This window comes from Bombina bombina, chromosome 11 (genome assembly GCF_027579735.1).
Source record: "Bombina bombina isolate aBomBom1 chromosome 11, aBomBom1.pri, whole genome shotgun sequence".
NCBI lineage: Eukaryota > Metazoa > Chordata > Amphibia > Anura > Bombinatoridae > Bombina > Bombina bombina.
In genome coordinates, this window is record NC_069509.1 from 3,761,608 (window position 1) to 3,785,178 (window position 23,571).

Here is a 23,571-nt window from a genome sequence, read left to right on the forward strand (position 1 = left end):
GGTGTCAGGTGTGTATATATAACGTATCACTAGGTGTCAGGTGTGTATATATAACGTATCACTAGGTGTCAGGTGTATATATATAACGTATCACTAGGTGTCAGGTGTATATATATAACGTATCACTAGGTGTCAGGTGTGTATATATAACGTATCACTAGGTGTCAGGTGTGTATATATAACGTATCACTAGGTGTCAGGTGTGTGTGTATATAACGTATCACTAGGTGTCAGGTGTGTATATATAACGTATCACTAGGTGTCAGGTGTGTATATATAACGTATCACTAGGTGTCAGGTGTGTATATATAACGTATCACTAGGTGTCAGGTGTATATATATAACGTATCACTAGGTGTCAGGTGTGTATATATAACGTATCACTAGGTGTCAGGTGTGTATATAACGTATCACTAGGTGTCAGGTGTGTATATAACGTATCACTAGGTGTCAGGTGTGTATATATAACGTATCACTAGGTGTCAGGTGTGTATATATAATGTATCACTAGGTGTCAGGTGTGTATATATAATGTATCACTAGGTGTGTATAATATATCACTAGGTGTCACGTGGGTTTATATAACGTATCACGGGGTGTTATGGTTGTCACGTGGGTGAATATTAAACGTATATAGTCTGCAGACAGCGGAAGTTTTATCTGATTCGCTATTTAAATGACGTCAGCAAATTGTATCTTACGGCACGCTGGTTGGCTGGCTATTGTCATGCGACTTGTTGTAGCTATTTGAGATTTGACGAGCTTTCTGTCTTCCTGTTATGTTACGTTTCTGTGTACGGCATGACGTGATTACGGCGGTCTGTCGCAGGGGGCGGGGCTTGGGATAAAGGATAGAGAAGGAGCAAGGCCCGGAGATTGATACTGGGAGGAGGTGGCTGCTGCATTAAAGTGGACTGGTTCTTATTGTACCTGATACCCGGGGAGCTAGGGCCCACAGCAGACAGTACCTGACACCCGGGGAGCTAGGGCCCACAGCAGACAGTACCTGACACCCGGGGAGCTAGGGCCCACAGCAGACAGTACCTGACACCCGGGGAGCTAGGGCCCACAGCAGACAGTACCTGACACCCGGGGAGCTAGGGCCCACAGCAGACAGTACCTGACACCCGGGGAGCTAGGGCCCACAGCAGACAGTACCTGACACCCGGGGAGCTAGGGCCCACAGCAGACAGTACCTGACACCCGGGGAGCTAGGGCCCACAGCAGACAGTACCTGACACCCGGGGAGCTAGGGCCCACAGCAGACAGTACCTGACACCCGGGGAGCTAGGGCCCACAGCAGAGACACCAGGGAGGGGGTCTATAGGCTAAAAGAGAAACCAGGCAGGGAATCTATAGGCTAAAAGAGACACCAGGCAGGGAATCTATAGGCTAAAAGAGACACCAGGCAGGGAATCTATAGGCTAAAAGAGACACCAGGGAGGGGGTCTATAGGCTAAAAGAGAAACCAGGCAGGGGGTCTATAGGCTAAAAGAGAAACCAGGCAGGGAATCTATAGGCTAAAAGAGAAACCAGGCAGGGAATCTATAGGCTAAAAGAGAAACCAGGCAGGGAATCTATAGGCTAAAAGAGAAACCAGGCAGGGAATCTATAGGCTAAAAGAGAAACCAGGCAGGGAATCTATAGGCTAAAAGAGACACCAGGGAGTGGGTCTTTAGGCTAAAAGAGACACCAGAGAGGGGCTCTATATGCTAAAAGAGATACCAGGGAGGGGGTCTATAGGCTAAAAGAGACACCAGGGAGGGAATCTATAGGCTAAAAGAGACACCAGGGAGGGGGTCTATAGGCTAAAAGAGACACAGGGAGGGGGTCTATAGGCTAAAAGAGACACCAGAGAGGGGGTCTATATGCTAAAAGAGATACCAGGGTGGGGGTTTATAGGCTAAAAGAGACACAGGGAGGGGGTCTATAGGCTAAAAGAGACACCAGGGGGGGTCTATAGGCTAAAAGAGACACCAGGGAGGGGGTCTATAGGCTAAAAGAGACACCAAGGAGGGAATCTATAGGCGAAGAGAGACACCAGGGGGGTCTATAGGCTGAGAGAAAAGGGGCACCAGGGGGGTCTATAGGCTGAGAGAAAAGGGGCACCAGGGGGGTCTACAGGCTGAGAGAAAGGGACACCAGGGGGTCTACAGGCTGAGAGAAAGGGACACCAGGGGGGTCTACAGGCGGAGAGCAGAGGCGAGGCAGGTTGTCAGAGCGATAGTACCCCGGGGTGCGGCAAGGCTGAGAGAGGTGTTAGGGCAGACAGGCTGAGTGAGAGAGCAGGGATGAGGTGGGTCATGTGAGAGAGAGAGCCTGTGTAGGAGGTACTAGGACAGACTGAGTAATGAGAAGCAGAGTGCACATACATCCTAAGGAGGGATTATGAGTTCAGGAGACAGACAATAAAAATTGAGCCGCACTGGGAGTATCACAAGGAAACATTGTAAAGAATCCCCTATAACTGAGCTAATGACGTGATCAACCTCAGTTATTCTGATGTTTAGAGGTGCATCTCCCCCTTTTGACCTGGGCACCTTATATTGTTCTTCCTCTGCCTCAGGTGTCCTTGGTGACATTTCTAAGAAGATGCCTAAACAATGGTCATCATGGTTTCAATTTTTTTGTGGGCAGATGGTTAACTCTCATAAGTAGACTCCTTGGAGTTATATGGAGCCTCCAGTGGCGGCTTTAAGTGCCCGATCTGGGCGCAGAGTTCCACACAGACGCTCTAAATCCCAGAGAGACCGTCAGAGGGGCCATTCTCCAGCAAACTCATCATCTTCCATAAGCCCAGGACCAGTGCCGCGCCCTTTACGCAAGAAGAAATTGAGGCATAGGTGGGAGAAGGCAGGGCAGAGGGAGGAAGATCTTATAGATGGCTTTTGTATCAACAGCTATGGGAGCCTGGAAGCTATGCAGGTGAGTCTCTTGTTTCTAGGAATTATTGGTGGGAAAGTTGTCGGCACATAACTGCTCTTTGGCTTTCTTCAGAGAGATACGTCCCTATACTCGGCTCCATCGGAGGAACCACAAGCCAAGCGACCATCAGGGAAGAGGAAAAGAAACAATGTCAGTTCTGACAATCTAGTAGCCAGCAGCTCTGGCAATAAAGCATCCGCTCAACGAGGTCAAAGACTGCATGGGGCGCACACAGAACAGGTGAGACAAGCTGCTGTCATTTTGTATAAATCCTCATTAAAGGGACAGTCTAGACAAAATGACACTTTCATGATTCATATAGGACATGTCATTTTAAACAAATTTCCTATTTACTTTTATAGTTCATTTTGCTTTTGGTATTTTTAGTTGAAAGCTAAACCTAGGTAGACTCATATGCTAATTTCTATGACCTTGAAGGCCTCCTCTTATCTGAATGCATTATTCACAACTAGATGGCATTAGTTTGTGTGCCATATAGATAACATTGTGCTACAGATACAGCTGGGGTCTCTATCAGTAACAGAGGGGCTGTCAGTGCTACAGATACAGCTGGGGTCTCTATCAGTAACAGAGGGGCTGTCAGTGCTACAGATACAGCTGGGGTCTCTATCAGTAACAGAGGGGCTGTCAGTGTTACAGATACAGCTGGGGTCTCTATCAGTAACAGAGGGGCTGTCAGTGCTACAGATACAGCTGGGGTCTCTATCAGTAACAGAGGGGCTGTCAGTGCTACAGATACAGCTGGGGTCTCTATCAGTAACAGAGGGGCTGTCAGTGTTACAGATACAGCTGGGGTCTCTATCAGTAACAGAGGGGCTGTCAGTGTTACAGATACAGCTGGGGTCTCTATCAGTAACAGAGGGGCTGTCAGTGCTACAGGTACAGCTGGGGTCTCTATCAGTAACAGAGGGGCTGTCAGTGTTACAGATACAGCTGGGGTCTCTATCAGTAACAGAGGGGCTGTCAGTGTTACATATACAGCTGGGGTCTCTATCAGTAACAGAGGGGCTGTCAGTGTTACAGATACAGCTGGGGTCTCTATCAGTAACAGAGGGGCTGTCAGTGTTACAGATACAGCTGGGGTCTCTATCAGTAACAGAGGGGCTGTCAGTGCTACAGATACAGCTGGGGTCTCTCAGTAACAGAGGGGCTGTCAGTGCTACAGATACAGCTGGGGTCTCTCAGTAACAGAGGGGCTGTCAGTGCTACAGATACAGCTGGGGTCTCTATCAGTAACAGAGGGGCTGTCAGTGCTACAGATACAGCTGGGGTCTCTATCAGTAACAGAGGGGCTGTCAGTGCTACAGATACAGCTGGGGTCTCTATCAGTAACAGAGGGGCTGTCAGTGTTACAGATACAGCTGGGGTCTCTATCAGTAACAGAGGGGCTGTCAGTGTTACAGATACAGCTGGGGTCTCTATCAGTAACAGAGGGGCTGTCAGTGCTACAGATACAGCTGGGGTCTCTATCAGTAACAGAGGGGCTGTCAGTGCTACAGATACAGCTGGGGTCTCTATCAGTAACAGAGGGGCTGTCAGTGCTACAGATACAGCTGGGGTCTCTCAGTAACAGAGGGGCTGTCAGTGTTACAGATACAGCTGGGGTCTCTCAGTAACAGAGGGGCTGTCAGTGCTACAGATACAGCTGGGGTCTCTATCAGTAACAGAGGGGCTGTCAGTGCTACAGATACAGCTGGGGTCTCTATCAGTAACAGAGGGGCTGTCAGTGCTACAGATACAGCTGGGGTCTCTATCAGTAACAGAGGGGCTGTCAGTGCTACAGATACAGCTGGGGTCTCTCAGTAACAGAGGGGCTGTCAGTGCTACAGATACAGCTGGGGTCTCTATCAGTAACAGAGGGGCTGTCAGTGTTACAGATACAGCTGGGGTCTCTATCAGTAACAGAGGGGCTGTCAGTGTTACAGATACAGCTGGGGTCTCTATCAGTAACAGAGGGGCTGTCAGTGTTACAGATACAGCTGGGGTCTCTATCAGTAACAGAGGGGCTGTCAGTGTTACAGATACAGCTGGGGTCTCTATCAGTAACAGAGGGGCTGTCAGTGCTACAGATACAGCTGGGGTCTCTATCAGTAACAGAGGGGCTGTCAGTGTTACAGATACAGCTGGGGTCTCTATCAGTAACAGAGGGGCTGTCAGTGTTACAGATACAGCTGGGGTCTCTATCAGTAACAGAGGGGCTGTCAGTGCTACAGATACAGCTGGGGTCTCTCAGTAACAGAGGGGCTGTCAGTGTTACAGGTACAGCTGGGGTCTCTATCAGTAACAGAGGGGCTGTCAGTGTTACAGATACAGCTGGGGTCTCTATCAGTAACAGAGGGGCTGTCAGTGCTACAGATACAGCTGGGGTCTCTATCAGTAACAGAGGGGCTGTCAGTGCTACAGATACAGCTGGGGTCTCTATCAGTAACAGAGGGGCTGTCAGTGTTACAGATACAGCTGGGGTCTCTATCAGTAACAGAGGGGCTGTCAGTGCTACAGATACAGCTGGGGTCTCTATCAGTAACAGAGGGGCTGTCAGTGCTACAGATACAGCTGGGGTCTCTATCAGTAACAGAGGGGCTGTCAGTGTTACAGATACAGCTGGGGTCTCTATCAGTAACAGAGGGGCTGTCAGTGTTACAGATACAGCTGGGGTCTCTATCAGTAACAGAGGGGCTGTCAGTGTTACAGATACAGCTGGGGTCTCTATCAGTAACAGAGGGGCTGTCAGTGTTACAGATACAGCTGGGGTCTCTATCAGTAACAGAGGGGCTGTCAGTGTTACATATACAGCTGGGGTCTCTATCAGTAACAGAGGGGCTGTCAGTGCTACAGATACAGCTGGGGTCTCTATCAGTAACAGAGGGGCTGTCAGTGTTACAGATACAGCTGGGGTCTCTATCAGTAACAGAGGGGCTGTCAGTGTTACAGATACAGCTGGGGTCTCTATCAGTAACAGAGGGGCTGTCAGTGTTACAGATACAGCTGGGGTCTCTATCAGTAACAGAGGGGCTGTCAGTGTTACAGATACAGCTGGGGTCTCTATCAGTAACAGAGGGGCTGTCAGTGTTACATATACAGCTGGGGTCTCTATCAGTAACAGAGGGGCTGTCAGTGCTACAGATACAGCTGGGGTCTCTATCAGTAACAGAGGGGCTGTCAGTGTTACAGGTACAGCTGGGGTCTCTATCAGTAACAGAGGGGCTGTCAGTGCTACAGATACAGCTGGGGTCTCTCAGTAACAGAGGGGCTGTCAGTGCTACAGATACAGCTGGGGTCTCTATCAGTAACAGAGGGGCTGTCAGTGCTACAGATACAGCTGGGGTCTCTCAGTAACAGAGGGGCTGTCAGTGCTACAGATACAGCTGGGGTCTCTATCAGTAACAGAGGGGCTGTCAGTGCTACAGATACAGCTGGGGTCTCTAAGTTTATTATCGTCTATTAAAGGACATTTATATGTGTAATCTCCAGTTCAGACACTCTGTCTGTGTAACCGGAATATAAGCCAATGAGTTAGGGGATTACGAAATTATATTTGAAATTTAAGCCATAAACTGTGGCTTAACAAAAACCATCAGTTTCTCAGTAATTAAGACACAGCAATGATGCTATTAAATAATAAAGTAAACAAACAATTACACACACAACAGCCATTCCTTCAAAACACGTCCCCCAAGTATTCCCGGCCTATAAACAAGAACCTTGGTATCGGTCTGGGAGGCGTGTTTAACACGGAACCAGCACTAAATTGCAAAACAGACACAAACGTGTTTTGGCCCATAAACTGGCCTTTTTCAATGTGAACCGTTTAAAATGCAATATTTGAATGACTTCCGTACATTCAAGTATATGTGTGTTTGGAACACACCCCTTTGGTGACGTCATACAATCAGTCAATCTGAATTGGCTTCCTATTAGTTTACAGCAGCTGCCAATGACGCTCTAGGGGGTGTGTTAGAGTATCTGACTCTTCATTGCATTGTAAATAGTGGTTACCCGGTTGTTATCCTTGTACTAATAATAACTACCTACTTTCCACATATATTTATCACAAAATACCTTCTGGAGTTGTAAATGGTTATTTATAATGGTCAATCTTATGTGCCACTATAATATTGTATGCTATTCACGTAGTTTATAGGTCATTTCCCTGTATTGGGATTTTTGCAACATTGTACTAAGTTGTTGCATTATTGTACATAAATACCGCATATTGAATCAACAATGCAGATTGTAACACTTGCAATATTCTTTAGCTCAGAATCTATTTACCCCCTAGCAATTATAGTCCTTCTCTAAATATAAAGCCAGTAATTGTTTTGTTTGTTCATTCCATGTGTTAAAGTGTCTAGTAAGAATACCCATTTAGTTTCTTTTTTCAATAGAATTTTCTCTGCATTCCTCCCCGGATTCCACATTTAACTTGTTCTAGTCCTCAGCAATTTAAAGCATTAACATTGCCATTGTGGTTTAATAGGAAATGTTTCGCTACTGAACATCTGTCAAATATACGTAATGGGTATATGAATAATAATCACCTGATATTATTCAATGAAATACTTAACCTCTAATTGATAACCTCTAGTTGATATATCTATAAAGTAATAATGATTTTATTCCACAATAATCCTTTACTCAATAAAAATAAAATAAAATCATGGAAATGTAAAAGCAACATATTGCTGTGGATTTTACTATAACAAGAGAATTTACCATCCGTTGTTACAATCTACATGTAAAAGAGCACATATGTTTGCTCAAACTTCCGTTCCACTCATAAATAAAATATCCATATCAGTGTTGGAAGAAATTTCAAAACAAAGGATGACCCACTTTGTCTCTCTAGTGAGTTAGTTTATATTCTCAAATGTTTTGCAAATTACCGGTAATTGCTTTGTAGGAAATGGTACCTTCCAGCAAGATTATCAATTTGAGGTAATGTATTTTATTGAATTATATTGAATAATATCCAGTGATTATTATTCGTATACCTAGTGTGGAATGCTATTATATTACACACACAAACTGAGCTTTTAAGACTTTACCTAGGTGTAACAAGCGCACTCAAATAACCACCCTTTTTTCCAACATAGACTGACTCAATCTTGAGGGTGATTGGCAATTTTTGAGTGTTTAACTCAGTGGAAGTTTCAGATAGCACTTGAAACTGGGCATACTCCCTTTTTCAAATATATGTAATGCCACGAAAGATCATGAAAAAGTCAAGAAAATAACATCAGTAGCGAAACATTTCCTATTAAACCACAATGGCAATGTTAATGCTTTAAATTGCTGAGGACTAGAACAAGTTAAATGTGGAATCCGGGGAGGAATGCAGAGAAAATTCTATTGAAAAAAGAAACTAAATGGGTATTCTTACTAGACACTTTAACACATGGAATGAACAAACAAAACAATTACTGGCTTTATATTTAGAGAAGGACTATAATTGCTAGGGGGTAAATAGATTCTGAGTTAAAGAATATTGCAAGTGTTACAATCTGCATTGTTGATTCAATATGCGGTATTTATGTACAATAATGCAACAACTTAGTGCCCCCTAGACCGATGTGTACTAGAAAATCTTAGGAGTGTGCACAGAGTATGAATAACCAAACTCCTAAACCCTAAAAGATCCCCCTACAATTAGTATAAATACAAAGTTAAACAAAAAACAATATTTTGGAGCACTCAAAGGCTAAAGGTTAATAAGTAGACCAAAGACAGTAATTACTAAACCATCATTACTAGCAATTTCTATTAATTAATGAAACAATAAGTGATTCAGATAATTTGTGAATCGTTATAGCAAACCTAATATATATGTATAACTGAAAAGTATCGTTTAAAGAAGGATAATACCAATATTTGGCAGATATGGAAATATTGAAAAATATACCCAAAATAGTAAATGAGCAAATAATTTATTAAACCTAAACAGTTGTGCAAATGGCATCAATATCTGCTACCTAAATTAAATAACATACTGATAAAAATGCATAAAAATTGTGGACGTCTCCGATATAAAACGGCTAAAAAAACAAGTAGGAAAAATATTGACACCAAAAAAAGAGATTTGGCCAAAACGTAACAAACAGGTATCAAAAAAGTTGTTACATAATTCCAGACAAGGGTAACAACTACAGTTCACACAGTCTGAGTATAAAACGGGATCGATCCTAAGGCACATAGGTATATTTTTACCCGGCTATTCGGGAGTGGTAATAGACATAGGGGACAGCCAGCTAGATTAGCTGTTCAACTTCCGTATTGTCTCTTCCTCCAGCCATTATGGTCATGTGTAGAGGATCTGTTAGGCTGCTCCGCTCCTATTGGTCAGTGTTGCTTACACACACTCCAGCTGATCCGTGTGTCTGCTCTCGATAAACTAGAGGGAGAAAAAAAGTATCCGCCCTTAGTGCAAATTGCACGCTAGATACTCATATAATCTTTGTGACTTGCTTGTAATAGAACTTTTTTTTTTTTATAAATTTGTATTGAGGTCATCGATCTACTCATGTAGATAGCAATTTCTCCTAAGAAAACCCAAAGTGATATCTCTACATGTATACTTAACAGGCTAAACAAAAACCTCATTTTATATTTTTATTGTAACTCCCTCTCCTGATATGGTAAGCCACTTTTGGGCTCATGCATCCTGAAATGTTATCTAGAGGGAATAAAATGATAAAAGTGGTCTCTATTGGACCCTTAGTAAAGTTGGTTAAAATTCGCAGCTTATATAAGCATCTGAAGTACGTATGGATAACATATTATATGAAGGCATAAAACATAAGTACACAAATCTTCCATGCATCTGATCAACTCACAACATAATATAGTCAGGGAAGAGTAAACAGAAATCATTAGGGAAATATCACATTAAACCAAGAGGACAAAAGTGATTCCAGCCCTGCGAGTTTGAGCCTTAAAATCAGATGACACTAAAGTCCATTACACTATTACAGTATAATAAAGTCAATCTGAACAGCACTTAATAAAAATAACATTTGTGAGGCAAGACTTAGATATATATTACAGAGAGGACCTTGTACTTCAGACATAAAGTCTACATAGATAGTCCAGATAAGACTCTCGGAGGTGGTGGGGAAAAGAAAACAAAATGAATAACTGGTTGCAAAGATCGGGGTTGCTCAATCTTAGCAGCGGCTGTCGCAAACTTAACCCACTCCCGTTTTGCATAAGGAATTTGGGTGATCAGATCCTACATCTGCTCTCAATACCACCCGCCTCAAATGAGTAGGCCCACTGGAGGGTGAGATAGGAGAGTGTTCCTTTAAACAATCAAGTCTCTTCCAGCCTCCCAGTCTCATATGCCTCCGGTTTTCAGGCTTGGAGTAAGGTTCCCCTCTCACCCTGCTCCTGTGTGCAGTCGATGTCCGGAACGGATGAGCTTGAAAGTTCCCCCACTTGAGATGCGGTCTTACCAACCTTGTGGATCTAGCGCTGCTCTGCTGTCTCATGCTTCTATACGTTGTCAGGGACGGATGATCCTGAGCGGTCCCTCTCCTTAGGCGCGACATCACCAGCCTTTTTTATTTAGACCTGCTCCGCTTTCTCTTAGTGGCTATAGCTTTGCTGCTGGGCCCATGGCTGGGAACTCTCTCCTTCAATGCGCCAGACAGGGCATCCGTTTCGGACTTAGTATCACAGGGTATTTTGTCGGATAAGTTCGCGGTGCCTTGTCTGCAGGAGTTAGAGGGCTCTTCGCTGGCCGGGTCTGCCCAGAAAGTCATAGCTTTACACTTACTTCCACTTGGAGGGATTACTGTAGTTGCCGGTCTCAGGAGAAGTCCGCATAATTCCACCTCTAAGCACCGGTAGTGATCTTTTATAATCTGCACCATCTTACTTTCCCATATGTTTAGGGCCTCCATTTTTGAAGCGGTACTTGTACAGCTCCCCTTTAGGCAAATTCACATGTACATGGAGTGTCCTGAAAGGTGGTTCCCTTCTTTAGAGTAACAGACCCAAATATTACTTAGAAGATTTGAGACAGCGTTAAATATCTGCCTAGTAACCCAGTTTCCTGGGGGGGGGTATAATACGGCAGCCCTGGTTGTGTAGATGAAGGCCCTGTGAGTAAAGGCAAACTACAAATCTCTTCAGACTATTATAAAGCATTTGTATACTTTATTTTAATGGTTTATTCAGGATTAGTGGCTTTTAAGAGTGAGTAATGTCAGGAGCTCCTCTCAAATGCGTCTTGCCGCTTCAGCTTCAAGCTCCGCCCCCCGTAATAGAACTTTTTGCAGTGCTTGGTATCTCTATCCAGTAATAGAACACAACGGATTCAGCAAATGTCAAACGAAGGCTCCAATTAGTTGTACTGGCTGATGTCTCAACCTTACAGAAGTCCTGTGTCAAGTCCCAATGACACCTCTGTTACCACAGAGAGTATAAATGGTATAAACAGTAATATTATTCTGGCTGCATCTATTTAAAACGTCAACGCGTTTCTCCCTACGTGAGGGCTTTTTCAAATGAGAAATTGCAGTCCAGGGCTTCCTTTTAAATGTGTCCCAACTTTTTCATTGGTTAAAATTCTTTATTATTAAAGGTGGTATTGTCAATACTTAACTGAAAAAACAAAAAATGTTGTATAGGCAATATACATTCAAAAAAATCCTAAACTGAAAATCGTGTAATCGTATATACCAAAGTGATAGTTTTTATACAAAGTGAAATGGTATATCTTCACAGAAATAATACAATTTAATTATATTAGTGAATTAATGTTCAATATTGACTGTGATAAAATAAGTGACTTTTTCTTTAGAAAAAAATATTTTTTATTACTAGTGCTTAAAGTAATATCATTCTTAATGAATTTAAGTGTAATAAATATAAAATTAACCATTTAATTTCTTAAAGGATTACTTTCTGTTATAATTTTTAAGCTAAACAACTAACATATTAAAGTTAATAAACATTAATTAAAACCTACTGACCTATATTTTCTCCAAAACGAAGTTTCATAATGTTTTAAAAGTTATATCTTTTATTCGCCGATGATGTCACGTTATCCTGCCCACTATTTTCAGCACTGCATGTTCAAAATACTTAAACCAATAACTTTGCGTTTAAAGCGCCATTTTGAAACCTAGGTATTGTAAACGGATTGGGTTTGGAAAACAATTAAATTTGCAGACAAGATTTCTGATATACGGTACAGCTATGTTAATGAAATGCTATTGGTAAAAAGCGTATTTGGGGTAGTTGGTAACAGGCATAGAAAATATTTACTTACAGTGGCCCTTTAATCTAACAAAAAAAGGTGAAATGTCCAATTCTGAATTTAAACCGACCGGGTATAGAGCATTATATTTATACTCTGCCTCTTTTAGTCGGAGATATTTATCTATGTTACCTCCCCTCCAATTTAATTTTACATTATGAATGCCCCAGTATTTTAGATCGCTTACTCTCCCTCCATGAACCTCTTTAAAATGCTTGTAGAGTCTTTTATCTTCTGCCTTCTTTTCAATACAGAGGATATGCTCTCTAATCCTATCTTTTAACATTCTTTTGGTTTCACCAAAATAAATTAATTTACAAGTACACTGCAGTACATAGATTACTCCCTTGGTTGTACATCTAATTAGTTCTTTTATCACCAATTCTTCTCCTATGGTAGGTATAATAATTGTACATTTTTTACAGCTATATTGACAGGCTTTACATGAGTAACAAGGAAAAAACCTGAGATTTTGTTTCCAAATAAAAAGTATTTTAGCCCGTTTGGTTTAATTTCTAAATTCACTTTGCGCTAATAAGGTTTTTAGATTTTTTTTTGTCTTCCTAAATATTAATTTTGATGTGATAATTTATCCCCTAACATAGGGTCAGCCTTAAAGGGACACTGATCCCAAATTTTTTCTTTCACAATTCAGATAAAGCATGACATTTTAAGCAACTTTCTAATTTACTCCTATTATCAAATTTTCTTCTCTTGGTATCTTTATTTGAAATGCAAGAATGTAAGTTTAGATGCCGGCCCATTTTTGGTGAACAACCTTGGTTGTCCTTGCTGATTGGTGGATAAATGCATCCACCAATAAAAAAAGTGCTGTCCAGATTACTGAACCAAGAAAAAAGCTTAGATGCCTTCTTTTTCAAATAAAGATGGAAAGAGAATGAAAAAAATTGTTAATAGGAGTAAATTAGAAAGTTGCTTAAAATTGCATACTCTATCTGAATCACGTAAGAAAACATTTGGGTTCAGTGTCCCTTTAAGTATATGCCAATGTTTTTTAAATGATGTTTCTAATGACTCCATGGTCATTGCTAAATTCATTAACGAAAGGGACTTCTATTATATCGTTTCCATTGTCAGCATTTTTTTTTGTTAATATTTTAAGTGATTTTCTTTCGGTATTTTTAGCACTTACCACTGCTTCGTTAATAATCTTTTCCTCATACTCTCTATCTTTATCTTTAAATTTCTCAATGAGTGCCTCAATTTGATTTTCAAAATCAGATAATCTAGAACAGTTTTTTCTAATCCTTAATCTTTGTCCAATGGGGATATTATGTTTCCATTGTTGCATAAAACTATTGGAGTCAACCTTTTTAAAGTGAGTTTTAGTTTCTATATTATTATTACACACCATAATCTCTAAATCCAGGAAAATTATGGAATCCTGACTAAAATTGAATGTAAAAACAAGACCCTTATTATTTCTATCTTGATAAAGCCCATCATAGGGTGAAACATTTCTTTATTTCCAGCAATCTATAAGGGTGATTGGAAGGATAGGGAGAAACTGGGTATCCATTGTCTCCAGATTTAGCAGACTCTATTAAGGAGTCTTTTTCAATGGTACCAAGGAATTGTATGTTAGAGTTACAACTACCTGCGGTTTGCGTTACTTTGTCACTGATGCAGTGGCATACTGGTTGATGCGTTGTCTGTTTCTATTAGGACAGACATTCCTCTCGCAGAAATCCAGAATTGGGTTGTGGCAATTAAGTTCACTAACGCTGCTATGCCAGATGCTCCACTTCAAGGGGGAGCTAGGATTTCAGACTTTGCTATGAGGCCCACAGAACAATAAGACAGCGAATGCCTCGTCTGAGTATAAATTTTTGGTGAATGCTCTGTTGTGGATTTGTGGCTAGCTCACTGGGCTTGCAAGCAGGAAAACTGGCCAGAGACCAGAGGTCCCAGGATCAATTCCAGGCACAAGTGCAAACTCCTGGATTTGCACACTGCGTAACAATAACAACAACTTCTGGATTGCATTCTCAGTATGTTTTATTTCCCTACAAGGGGAACACCTTGTTTGGTTCTGTTTTTTAACTGAGACTCTCTCTGATATTACATGAGATAAGGGTAATTCTTACCTCAGAATAAGAAAACAGTTGTCACTATAGGTTGCTTCCTTTCAATTTTTCAAAGGATATCGTTCAGCTTTTTCCTTCAATCAGGAGTCGTCCAAATTTTCCTGTTGATAGCCAATTTTGGAATAGGCAGCAATCTGAAGATCCTGCTGATGAATCAAAGTCAGTATAACAGGCCTGTCCTCAATCCAGGAGGATTCTGTATCCCATATATAGAGTTCCTGTTCGGTTTCAGGGACAGGGTCTGGGATTTTATTACTCCTACTTTGTGGTTTATAAAAAAAAAAAAAATGGGGGAACCTTCAGACCTATTTTTAATCTCAAGGGTCTAAACAGATTTTTCAGAGTACTGTCCCCAGATGGAAGCTATTCGTTCCATTCTTCCATTGATCCAAGAGGATCAACTTATGACAACCATGGAGTTAAAAGACACATACAGTATTTGTATGTTCCTGTTCACAGAGATTATCACAAATCCCAGGATTTTCTCAAGGGTTCTGGTATCTTTGTTGACAATGCCTTAGTTAAGGGGCATTGCATTGGCGTCCTATCTGGACGACATCCTAGTCCAGGCGCCATCCTTACATCAAGCAAGATCTCACACAGACACAGTATTATCCTTCCTGTGGTTTCTCTAGTGGATGGTAAGTTTGGGGAAGAGTTCCTTAGTTCCAAATAAAAGGGTAACTTTCTTAGGAACTTTAATAGACTACCTGTTTATGAAGATTTTTCAGTCATCTTCCTGTTTGCTCGCTTCCATTTCAGACTTCTTCGGTTTATCATGCTCAGATAAACGGAGATTATGTGGCCTTGTCTCCTCGTTTACTACTTGAGCAGGAGGCAAGGGATTCTCTACAAGGGTGGTTGTTTCTGGATCGTCTCTCCCAGGGAACCTGCTTTCACAGACCATCTTGGGTGAGTGATACGATAGATGCCTGCCTTCTAGGGGTGGGGGAGCAGTCTGGGGCTCTCTAAAGGCTCAGGGAATGTGGACTCGGTCGGAGTCTGTTCTACCCATAATCATTCTGGAACCGAGAGCGATCTACAGTGCTCTTCGGGCCTGGCCTCAGTTGGCTTCGGTACAGTTTATCAGGTTCCAGTCGGACAACATGACGTCAGTGACTTGCATCAATCCTCATTGAGGAACGAGGAGTTCCTTAGTGACGACTGAGGTATCCAAAATAATTTAGTGGACGGAGGTCCATTTTTGCTGCCTGTTGGCTATCCACATCCCAGGAGTGGACAACTGGGAGGCGAATTTCTTGAGCGGGCAGACCTTTTCAGCCGGGGGAGTGGGAACTTCATCCGGAAGAATTATCTAGCCTGATTTTCCAGTGGGGTCAGCCGGAATTAGTTCTCATGGCATACAGGTACAGGGACCCCCTGGTGGATCTGATAGATACTCTGGCGACCCCTTGAATCTTAAATTCTAGCATACCTGTTTCCTCCGTTTGCTCTTCTTCCTCGAGTACTTGCTCGAATTACACAGGAAAGGGCTTCGGTGATCCTCATAGCACCAGCCTGGTCTTGCGGATTTGATATGCGGATCTGGTGGAGATGACATCTCTACCACCTTGGAGACTTCCATTGAGAAAAGATCTTCTGATTCAGGGACTTTCCTTCACCCAAATTTAGTTTCTTTGAAGGACGTTTAATTTTATCCAAATGGTGATTTTCTGTCTTGGTCATATAGACCATGATTCAGGCTTGTAGGCCTGTAACCCCAGAGACAGAACTTTACTTCACTTTCTGTGATGAGATTTTTTTTTTTTAGTGAAACATTTTCTGCAGGTCACTATTAAATAAAATTATATTTTAAATTAGACAGTTACACTAAGGCACCAGTTCAACTGCAATGTGTTGGTTAACTGAAGAATAAAGCAATTTTTTAATGCTTTATAATATAATTGCATTGCAAATTAGCTGCCTACAAAAAAAATAATTTTAAAATTCAGAACAAACAACTTTGCAGACTGGGAAAGGCTAGAGGTCGGGTTTGAAAAAAATCTCTGAGAGCCAGTCAACAAGCAATGTGCTGCTGCTGCTTTGCCGCACTACTGCATATTTGACTGCTCACTTCAAACAGCACTTTGCTCTGTATGCTCACTGTGTTAAGGAAAACTTATACACTGCAACCATTAGCACAGTTCTGTTTGAAGAGAACTGTCTAATGTGGAACAGCACTACAAAGTTCAAGCCCTAACGGTTCCTGCGTGTGTACTGTTCTTTCTGCAGACATGCTGCATTTTCTGCGATGACATGTCAAATCACTGTATGTTCTGCCTTGGGGCCTGTAACTAGAATGATTTACAAATAGGATTTGGTGTAAATATCTCTATTGGTGTGAATCCAAGGGCTGCTCATGGAGTGGAGTTAGGATTGTTAGAATTTTGTTTTTTCTCCAGGAAGGTCTGGAGAAAGGTTTATCGTCGAGTTCCCTGAAGGGGCAAATCTCGGCATTATCTATTTTGTTGCACAAACGTCTGGCGGCTATTCCAGACAGATGTACAATCATTCTGTCAGACCTTGGTCAGGATCAGGCCTGTATTCATACCAGTTGCTCCTACGTGGAGTCTTGATTTAGTTTTCAAAGCTTTTCAAAGGGCTTTGTTTGAGCCTATGCGTTCCTTACCTATTAACTTGTTATCTTGGAAAGTTTTGTTTCTATTTCTTCTACTCGGAGAGTGTCAGAACTCTCTGCATTTCAGTATGAGTCACCTTACCTTATTTTTCATTCACATAAGGTTGTTTTACGTATTAAATTAGGATTTCTTCCTAAGGTTGTTTCTGATCGGACTAGGAGATTGTTGTTTTTTCCTTGTATTCTAGTTCTTCTCAGAAGGAAGGACTAATGCAAGACTTGAACGTGGTCCGTGCTTTAAAGTTTTACCTGCAGGCGTCGAAGGACTTTCATTTCTTATTCTTTGTTTGGGGTTTTCTCAGGACAATGTAAGGGACAGAAAGTTACGGCTGCTTCTCTGACTATTTGGCTGATGAATATCATACGTTTTGCATATGAGACTGCTGGACAGCAGCCTCCAGAGAGGGTTACTGCTCATTCCACTAGGGCTGTTGCTTCCTCATGGGCATTATCGAATGAAGCTTCTGTGGAACAGATTTGCAAGGCTGCAACTTGGTCCTCTCTTCACACTTTTTCAAAGTTCTATAAATCTGACACTTTTGCTTCGGCTGAGGCCGCTTTTGGGAGAAAGGTTCTTCAAGCAGTGGTGCCTTCTGTTTAGGTTCCCTGTCTTGTCCCTCCCGTATCATCTGTGTACTCTAGCTTTGGTATTGAATCCCATTAGTAATTAAGATGATCCGTGGACTCATCGTGTCTTAAAAAAGAAAATGTATGCTTACCTGATAAATTTATTTCTTTTTTGACACGATGAGTTCACGGCCCGCCCTGTTCTTTTTGACAGGTTGTGGGTTATTGTAAACTTCGGACACCCTCTGCACCTTGGCTTTTCCTTTCTCTTCCTAACTTCGGTCGAATGACTAGGGTGGGAGGGAAGGGAGGAGCTATATATACAGCTCTGCTGTGGTGCTCTTTGCCGCCTCCTGCTGACCAGGAGGTGAATATCCCATTAGTAATTAAGATTATCCGTGGACTCATCGTGTCATAAAATAAACAAATGTATCAGGTAAGAATAAATTTCCTTTTTTTATCTTCTGCAATAATATTTTTAAATTTAGCTGCAAATTTATTAGTTGGTTTAAGATCTAATTTTTGATATGTTTTAGTATCATTGAGTAATCTTAAAGCTTAATTTTTATCCATTTTTATCAGTATGTTATTTAATTTAGGTAGCAGATATTGATGCCATTTGCACAACTGTTGAGGTTTAATAAATTATTTGCTCATTTACTATTTTGGGTATTTTTTCAATATTTCCTTATCTGCCAAATATTGGTATTATCCTTCTTTAAACGATGCTTTTCAGTTATACATATATATTAGGTTTGCTATAACGATTCACAAATTATCTGAATCACTTTTCTCCAACATTGGTGTGTCCGGTCCACGGCGTCATCCTTACTTGTGGGAATATCTCTTCCCCAACAGGAAATGGCAAAGAGTCCCAGCAAAGCTGGCCATATAGTCCCTCCTAGGCTCCGCCCGCCCCAGTCATTCTCTTTGCCGTTGCACAGGCAACATCTTCACGGAGATGGTTAAGAGTTTTTTGGTGTTTAAATGTAGTTTTATTCTTCTATCAAGTGTTTGTTTTTTTAAAATAGTGCTGGTATGTACTATTTACTCTGAAACAGAAAAGGATGAAGATTTCTGTTTGTGAGAGGAAGATGATTTTAGCAGACAGTAACTAAAATCGATTGCTGTTTCCACATAGGACTGTTGAGATGAAGTAACTTCAGTTGGGGGAAACAGTTAGCAGACTTTTCTGCTTAAGGTATGACTAGCCATATTTCTAACAAGACCATGTAATGCTGGAAGGCTGTCATTTCCCCTCATGGGGACCGGTAAGCCATTTTCTTAGTCTCAAACAGAATAAAGGGCTTAATATGGGCTATAAAACTGGTAGACACTTTTATGGGCTAAATTGATTGCTTTGTTTGGGCATTTTATACATGTTTGTGCTGATAATTCACATTTATAAACTTGGGGAACGTTTTTTAACGGCAGGCACTATGTTAGACACCTTTTCCAGTCAGGGAGGGCCTTCCCAGTTGTAGGCTGAGCCTCATTTTCGCGCCATTACTGCGCAGTTGTTTTTGAGAGCAAGACATGCAGATGCATGTGTGAGGATCTGAAAGTAGCTGGAAAAGTTTCTAGAAGGCGTCACTTGGTATCGTATTCCCCTCTGGGCTTGGTTAGGTCACAGCAAAGGCTATAGCTGGGACTGTATAGGGGTTAAATTTGTAAACGGCTCCGGTTCCGTTATTTTAAATTGGTGTGCAATACTCTTAATGCTTTAAGACACTGTGGTGAAATTTTGGTGATTTTTGAACAATTCCTTCATACGTTTTCACATATTCAGTAATAAAGTGTTTTCTGTTTAAAATTTAAAGAGACAGTAACGGTTTTGTTATAAAACGTTTTTTGTGCTTTATTGACAAGTTTAAGCCTGTTTAACATGTCTGTGCCTTCGGATAAGCTATGTTCTATATGTATGAAAGCCAATGTGTCTCCCCATTTGAATTTGTGTGATAATTGTGCCATAGCGTCCAAACAAAGTAAGGACAGTACTGCCACAGATAATGAAATTGCCCAAGATGATTCCTCAGATGAGGGGAGTAAACATGATACTACATCATCTCCTACTGTGTCTACACCAGTTTTTGCCCACGCAGGAGGCCCCTAGTACATCTAGCGCGCCAATGCTTATTACCATGCAACAATTGACGGCTGTAATGGATAACTCCATAGCAAATATTTTATCCAAAATGCCTACATATCAGAGAAAGCGCGATTGCTCTGTTTTAAACACTGAAGAGCAGGAGGGCGCTGATGATAATTGTTCTGTCATACCCTCACACCAATCTGAAGTGGCCATGAGGGAGGTTTTGTCAGATGGGGAAATTTCAGATTCAGGAAAAATTTCTCAACAAGCTGAACCTGATGTTGTGACATTTAAATTGGAACATCTCCGCGCACTGCTTAAGGAGGTGTTATCTACTCTGGATGATTGTGACAACTTGGTCATTCCAGAGAAATTATGCAAGATGGACAAGTTCCTAGAGGTTCCGGTGCACCCCGAAGCTTTTCCTATACCCAAGCGGGTGGCGGACATAGTGAATAAGGAGTGGGAAAAGCCCGGCATACCTTTTTTTCCCCCCCCCCCCTATATTTAAGAAATTATTTCCTATGGTCGACCCCAGAAAGGACTTATGGCAGACAGTCCCTAAGGTCGAGGGGGCAGTTTCTACTCTAAACAAGCGCACTACTATTCCTATCGAGGATGGTTGTGCTTTCAAAGATCCTATGGATAAAAAATTGGAGGGTTTGCTTAAAAAGATTTTTGTACAGCAAGGTTACCTTCTACAACCCATTTCGTGCATTGTTCCTGTCACTACAGCAGCGTTGTTCTGGTTCGAGGAACTAGAAAAGTCGCTCAGTAGAGAGACTCCATATGAGGAGGTTATGGACAGAGATCACGCACTTAAGTTGGCTAACTCTTTTATTTTAGATGCCGCTTTGCAATTAGCTAGATTAGCGGCGAAAAATTCAGGGTTTGCAATCGTGGCGCGCAGAGTGCTTTGGCTAAAGTCTTGGTCAGCGGATGTATTATCCAAGACAAAATTGCTTAACATCCCTTTCAAAGGTAAAACTCTATTTGGACCAGAATTGAAAGAGATTATCTCAGACATCACTGGGGGAAAGGGCCACGCCCTTCCACAAGATAGGCCTTTCAAGGCCAAGAATAAGTCTAATTTTTGTTCCTTTCGCAATTTCAGGAACGGACCGGCCTCTAATTCTGCATCCTCTAAGCAAGTGGGTAATGCCTCACAACCCAAACCAGCCTGGAAACCGATGCAAGGCTGGAACAAGGGTAAGCAGGCCAAGAAGCCTGCTGCTGCTAACAAAACAGCATGAAGGAGTAGCCCCCGATCCGGGACCGGATCTAGTAGGGGGCAGACTCTCTCTCTTTGCTCAGGCTTGGGCAAGAGATGTTCAGGATCCCTGGGCACTAGAAATAGTTTCTCAGGGTTATCTTCTGGAATTCAGGGAACTACCCCCAAGGGGAAGGTTCCACATGTCTCACTTATCCTTAAACCAAATAAAGAGACAGGCGTTCTTACATTGTGTAGAAGACCTGTTAAAGATGGGAGTGATACACCCGGTTCCAATAAAGGAACAAGGAATGGGATTTTATTCAAATCTGTTCGTAGTTCCCAAAAAAGAGGGAACTTTCAGACCAATTTTGGATTTGAAGATCCTAAACAAATTTCTCAGGGTACCATCGTTCAAGATGGAAACCATTCGAACGATTCTACCCACTATCCAGGAAGGTCAATTCATGACTACCGTGGATCTAAAGGATGCGTCCCTACATATTCCTATCCACAAAGAACATCATCAGTTCCTAAGGTTCGCCTTTCTGGACAAACATTACCAGTTTGTGGCCCTCCCATTCGGGTTAGCCACTGCTCCAAGGATTTTCACAAAGGTACTAGGGTCCCTTCCAGCGGTTCTAAGACCGAGGGGCATTGCAGTAGTACCTTACTTGGACGACATTCTAATACAAGCGTCGTCCCTGTCAAAAGCAAAGGCTCATACAGACATCGTTCTGGCCTTTCTCAGATCACACGGATGGAAGGTGAACATAGAAAAAAGTTCTCTGTCTCCGTCAACAAGAGTTCCCTTCTTGGGAACAATAATAGATTCCTTAGAAATGAGGATTTTTCTGACAGAGGTCAGAAAGTCAAAACTTCTAAGCACTTGTCAAGTTCTTCATTCTGTTCCACGTCCTTCCATAGCGCAGTGCATAGAAGTAGTAGGGTTGATGGTTGCAGCAATGGACATAGTTCCTTTTGCACGAATTCATCTAAGACCATTACAACTGTGCATGCTCAAACAGTGGAATGGGGACTATACAGACTTGTCTCCAATGATTCAAGTAGATCAGAAGACCAGAGATTCACTCCGTTGGTGGCTGACCCTGGACCATCTATCCCAGGGAATGAGCTTCCGCAGACCAGAGTGGGTCATTGTCACGACCGACGCCAGTCTAGTGGGCTGGGGCGCGGTCTGGGAATCCCTGAAAGCTCAGGGACTATGGTCTCGGGAAGAGTCTCTTCTCCCGATAAACATTCTGGAACTAAGAGCGATCTTCAATGCTCTCAGGGCTTGGCCTCAGCTAGCAAAGGCCAGATTCATAAGATTCCAATCAGACAACATGACGACCGTTGCGTATATCAATCATCAGGGGGAACAAGGAGTTCCCTGGCGATGAAAGAAGTGACCAAAATAATTCAATGGGCGGAGGATCACTCCTGCCACCTATCTGCTATCCACATCCCAGGTGTGGAAAACTGGGAAGCGGATTATCTGAGTCGTCAGACATTCCATCCGGGGGAGTGGGAACTCCACCCGGAGATCTTTGCCCAACTAACTCAATTATGGAGCATTCCAGACATGGATCTGATGGCGTCTCGTCAGAACTTCAAGGTTCCTTGCTACGGGTCCAGATCCAGGGATCCCAAGGCGACTCTAGTAGATGCACTAGTAGCACCTTGGACCTTCAACCTAGCTTATGTATTTCCACCGTTTCCTCTCATTCCCAGGCTGGTAGCCAGGATCAAACAGGAGAGGGCCTCGGTGATCTTGATAGCTCCTGCGTGGCCACGCAGGACTTGGTATGCAGACCTGGTGAATATGTCATCGGTTCCACCATGGAAGCTACCTTTGAGACAGGACCTTCTTGTTCAGGGTCCATTCGAATATCCAAATCTGGTCTCCCTCCAGCTGACTGCTTGGAGATTGAACGCTTGATTCTATCAAAGCGTGGGTTTTCAGATTCTGTGATAGATACTCTGGTTCAGGCCAGAAAACCGGTAACTAGAAAGATTTACCATAAAATATGGAAAAGATATATCTGTTGGTGTGAATCCAAAGGATTCCCATGGAATAAGATAAAAATTCCTAAGATTCTCTCCTTTCTACAAGAAGGTTTGGAGAAAGGATTATCTGCAAGTTCTCTAAAGGGACAGATCTCTGCTTTATCTGTCTTACTACACAAAAGACTGGCAGCTGTGCCAGATGTTCAAGCATTTGTTCAGGCTCTGGTTAGGATCAAGCCTGTTTACAGACCTTTGACTCCTCCCTGGAGTCTAAATCTAGTTCTTTCAGTTCTTCAAGGGGTTCCGTTTGAACCTTTACATTCCATAGATATTAAGTTACTATCTTGGAAAGTTTTGTTTTTGGTTGCTATTTCTTCTGCTAGAAGAGTTTCAGAGTTATCTGCTGTGCAGTGTTCTCCGCCCTATCTGGTGTTCCATGCAGATAAGGTGGTTTTGCGTACTAAGCCTGGTTTTCTTCCAAAGGTTGTTTCTAACAAGAATATTAACCAGGAGATAGTTGTACCTTCTTTATGTCCGAATCCAGTTTCAAAGAAGGAACGTTTGTTACACAATTTGGACGTAGTCCGTGCTCTAAAATTCTATTTAGAGGCTACAAAAGATTTCAGACAAACATCTTCTTTGTTTGTTGTCTATTCTGGTAAAAGGAGAGGTCAAAAAGAGACTTCTACCTCTCTTTCCTTTTGGCTTAAAAGCATCATCCGATTGGCTTATGAGACTGCC

At 42.2% G+C, this 23,571-nt stretch overlaps 1 protein-coding gene across 3 annotated transcripts in view; it reads left to right on the plus strand.

The window, feature by feature from the left end:
* Positions 1-798: 798 nt before the first annotated feature.
* The window catches only part of FBRS (fibrosin), a 222,949-nt gene continuing 200,176 nt past the window's right edge, over positions 799-23,571 (plus strand). For 2 of the 3 annotated variants that reach the window (XM_053694393.1, XM_053694394.1), the window contains exons 1-2: positions 801-2,925; positions 2,998-3,165. In XM_053694393.1, coding sequence (XP_053550368.1) covers positions 2,674-2,925; positions 2,998-3,165 — 420 coding nt within the window. In that variant the 5' untranslated portion in view covers positions 801-2,673. Of the gene's footprint in view, positions 2,926-2,997; positions 3,166-23,571 lie in introns of all 3 variants that reach the window. The other variant, XM_053694395.1, reaches the window with a different exon arrangement.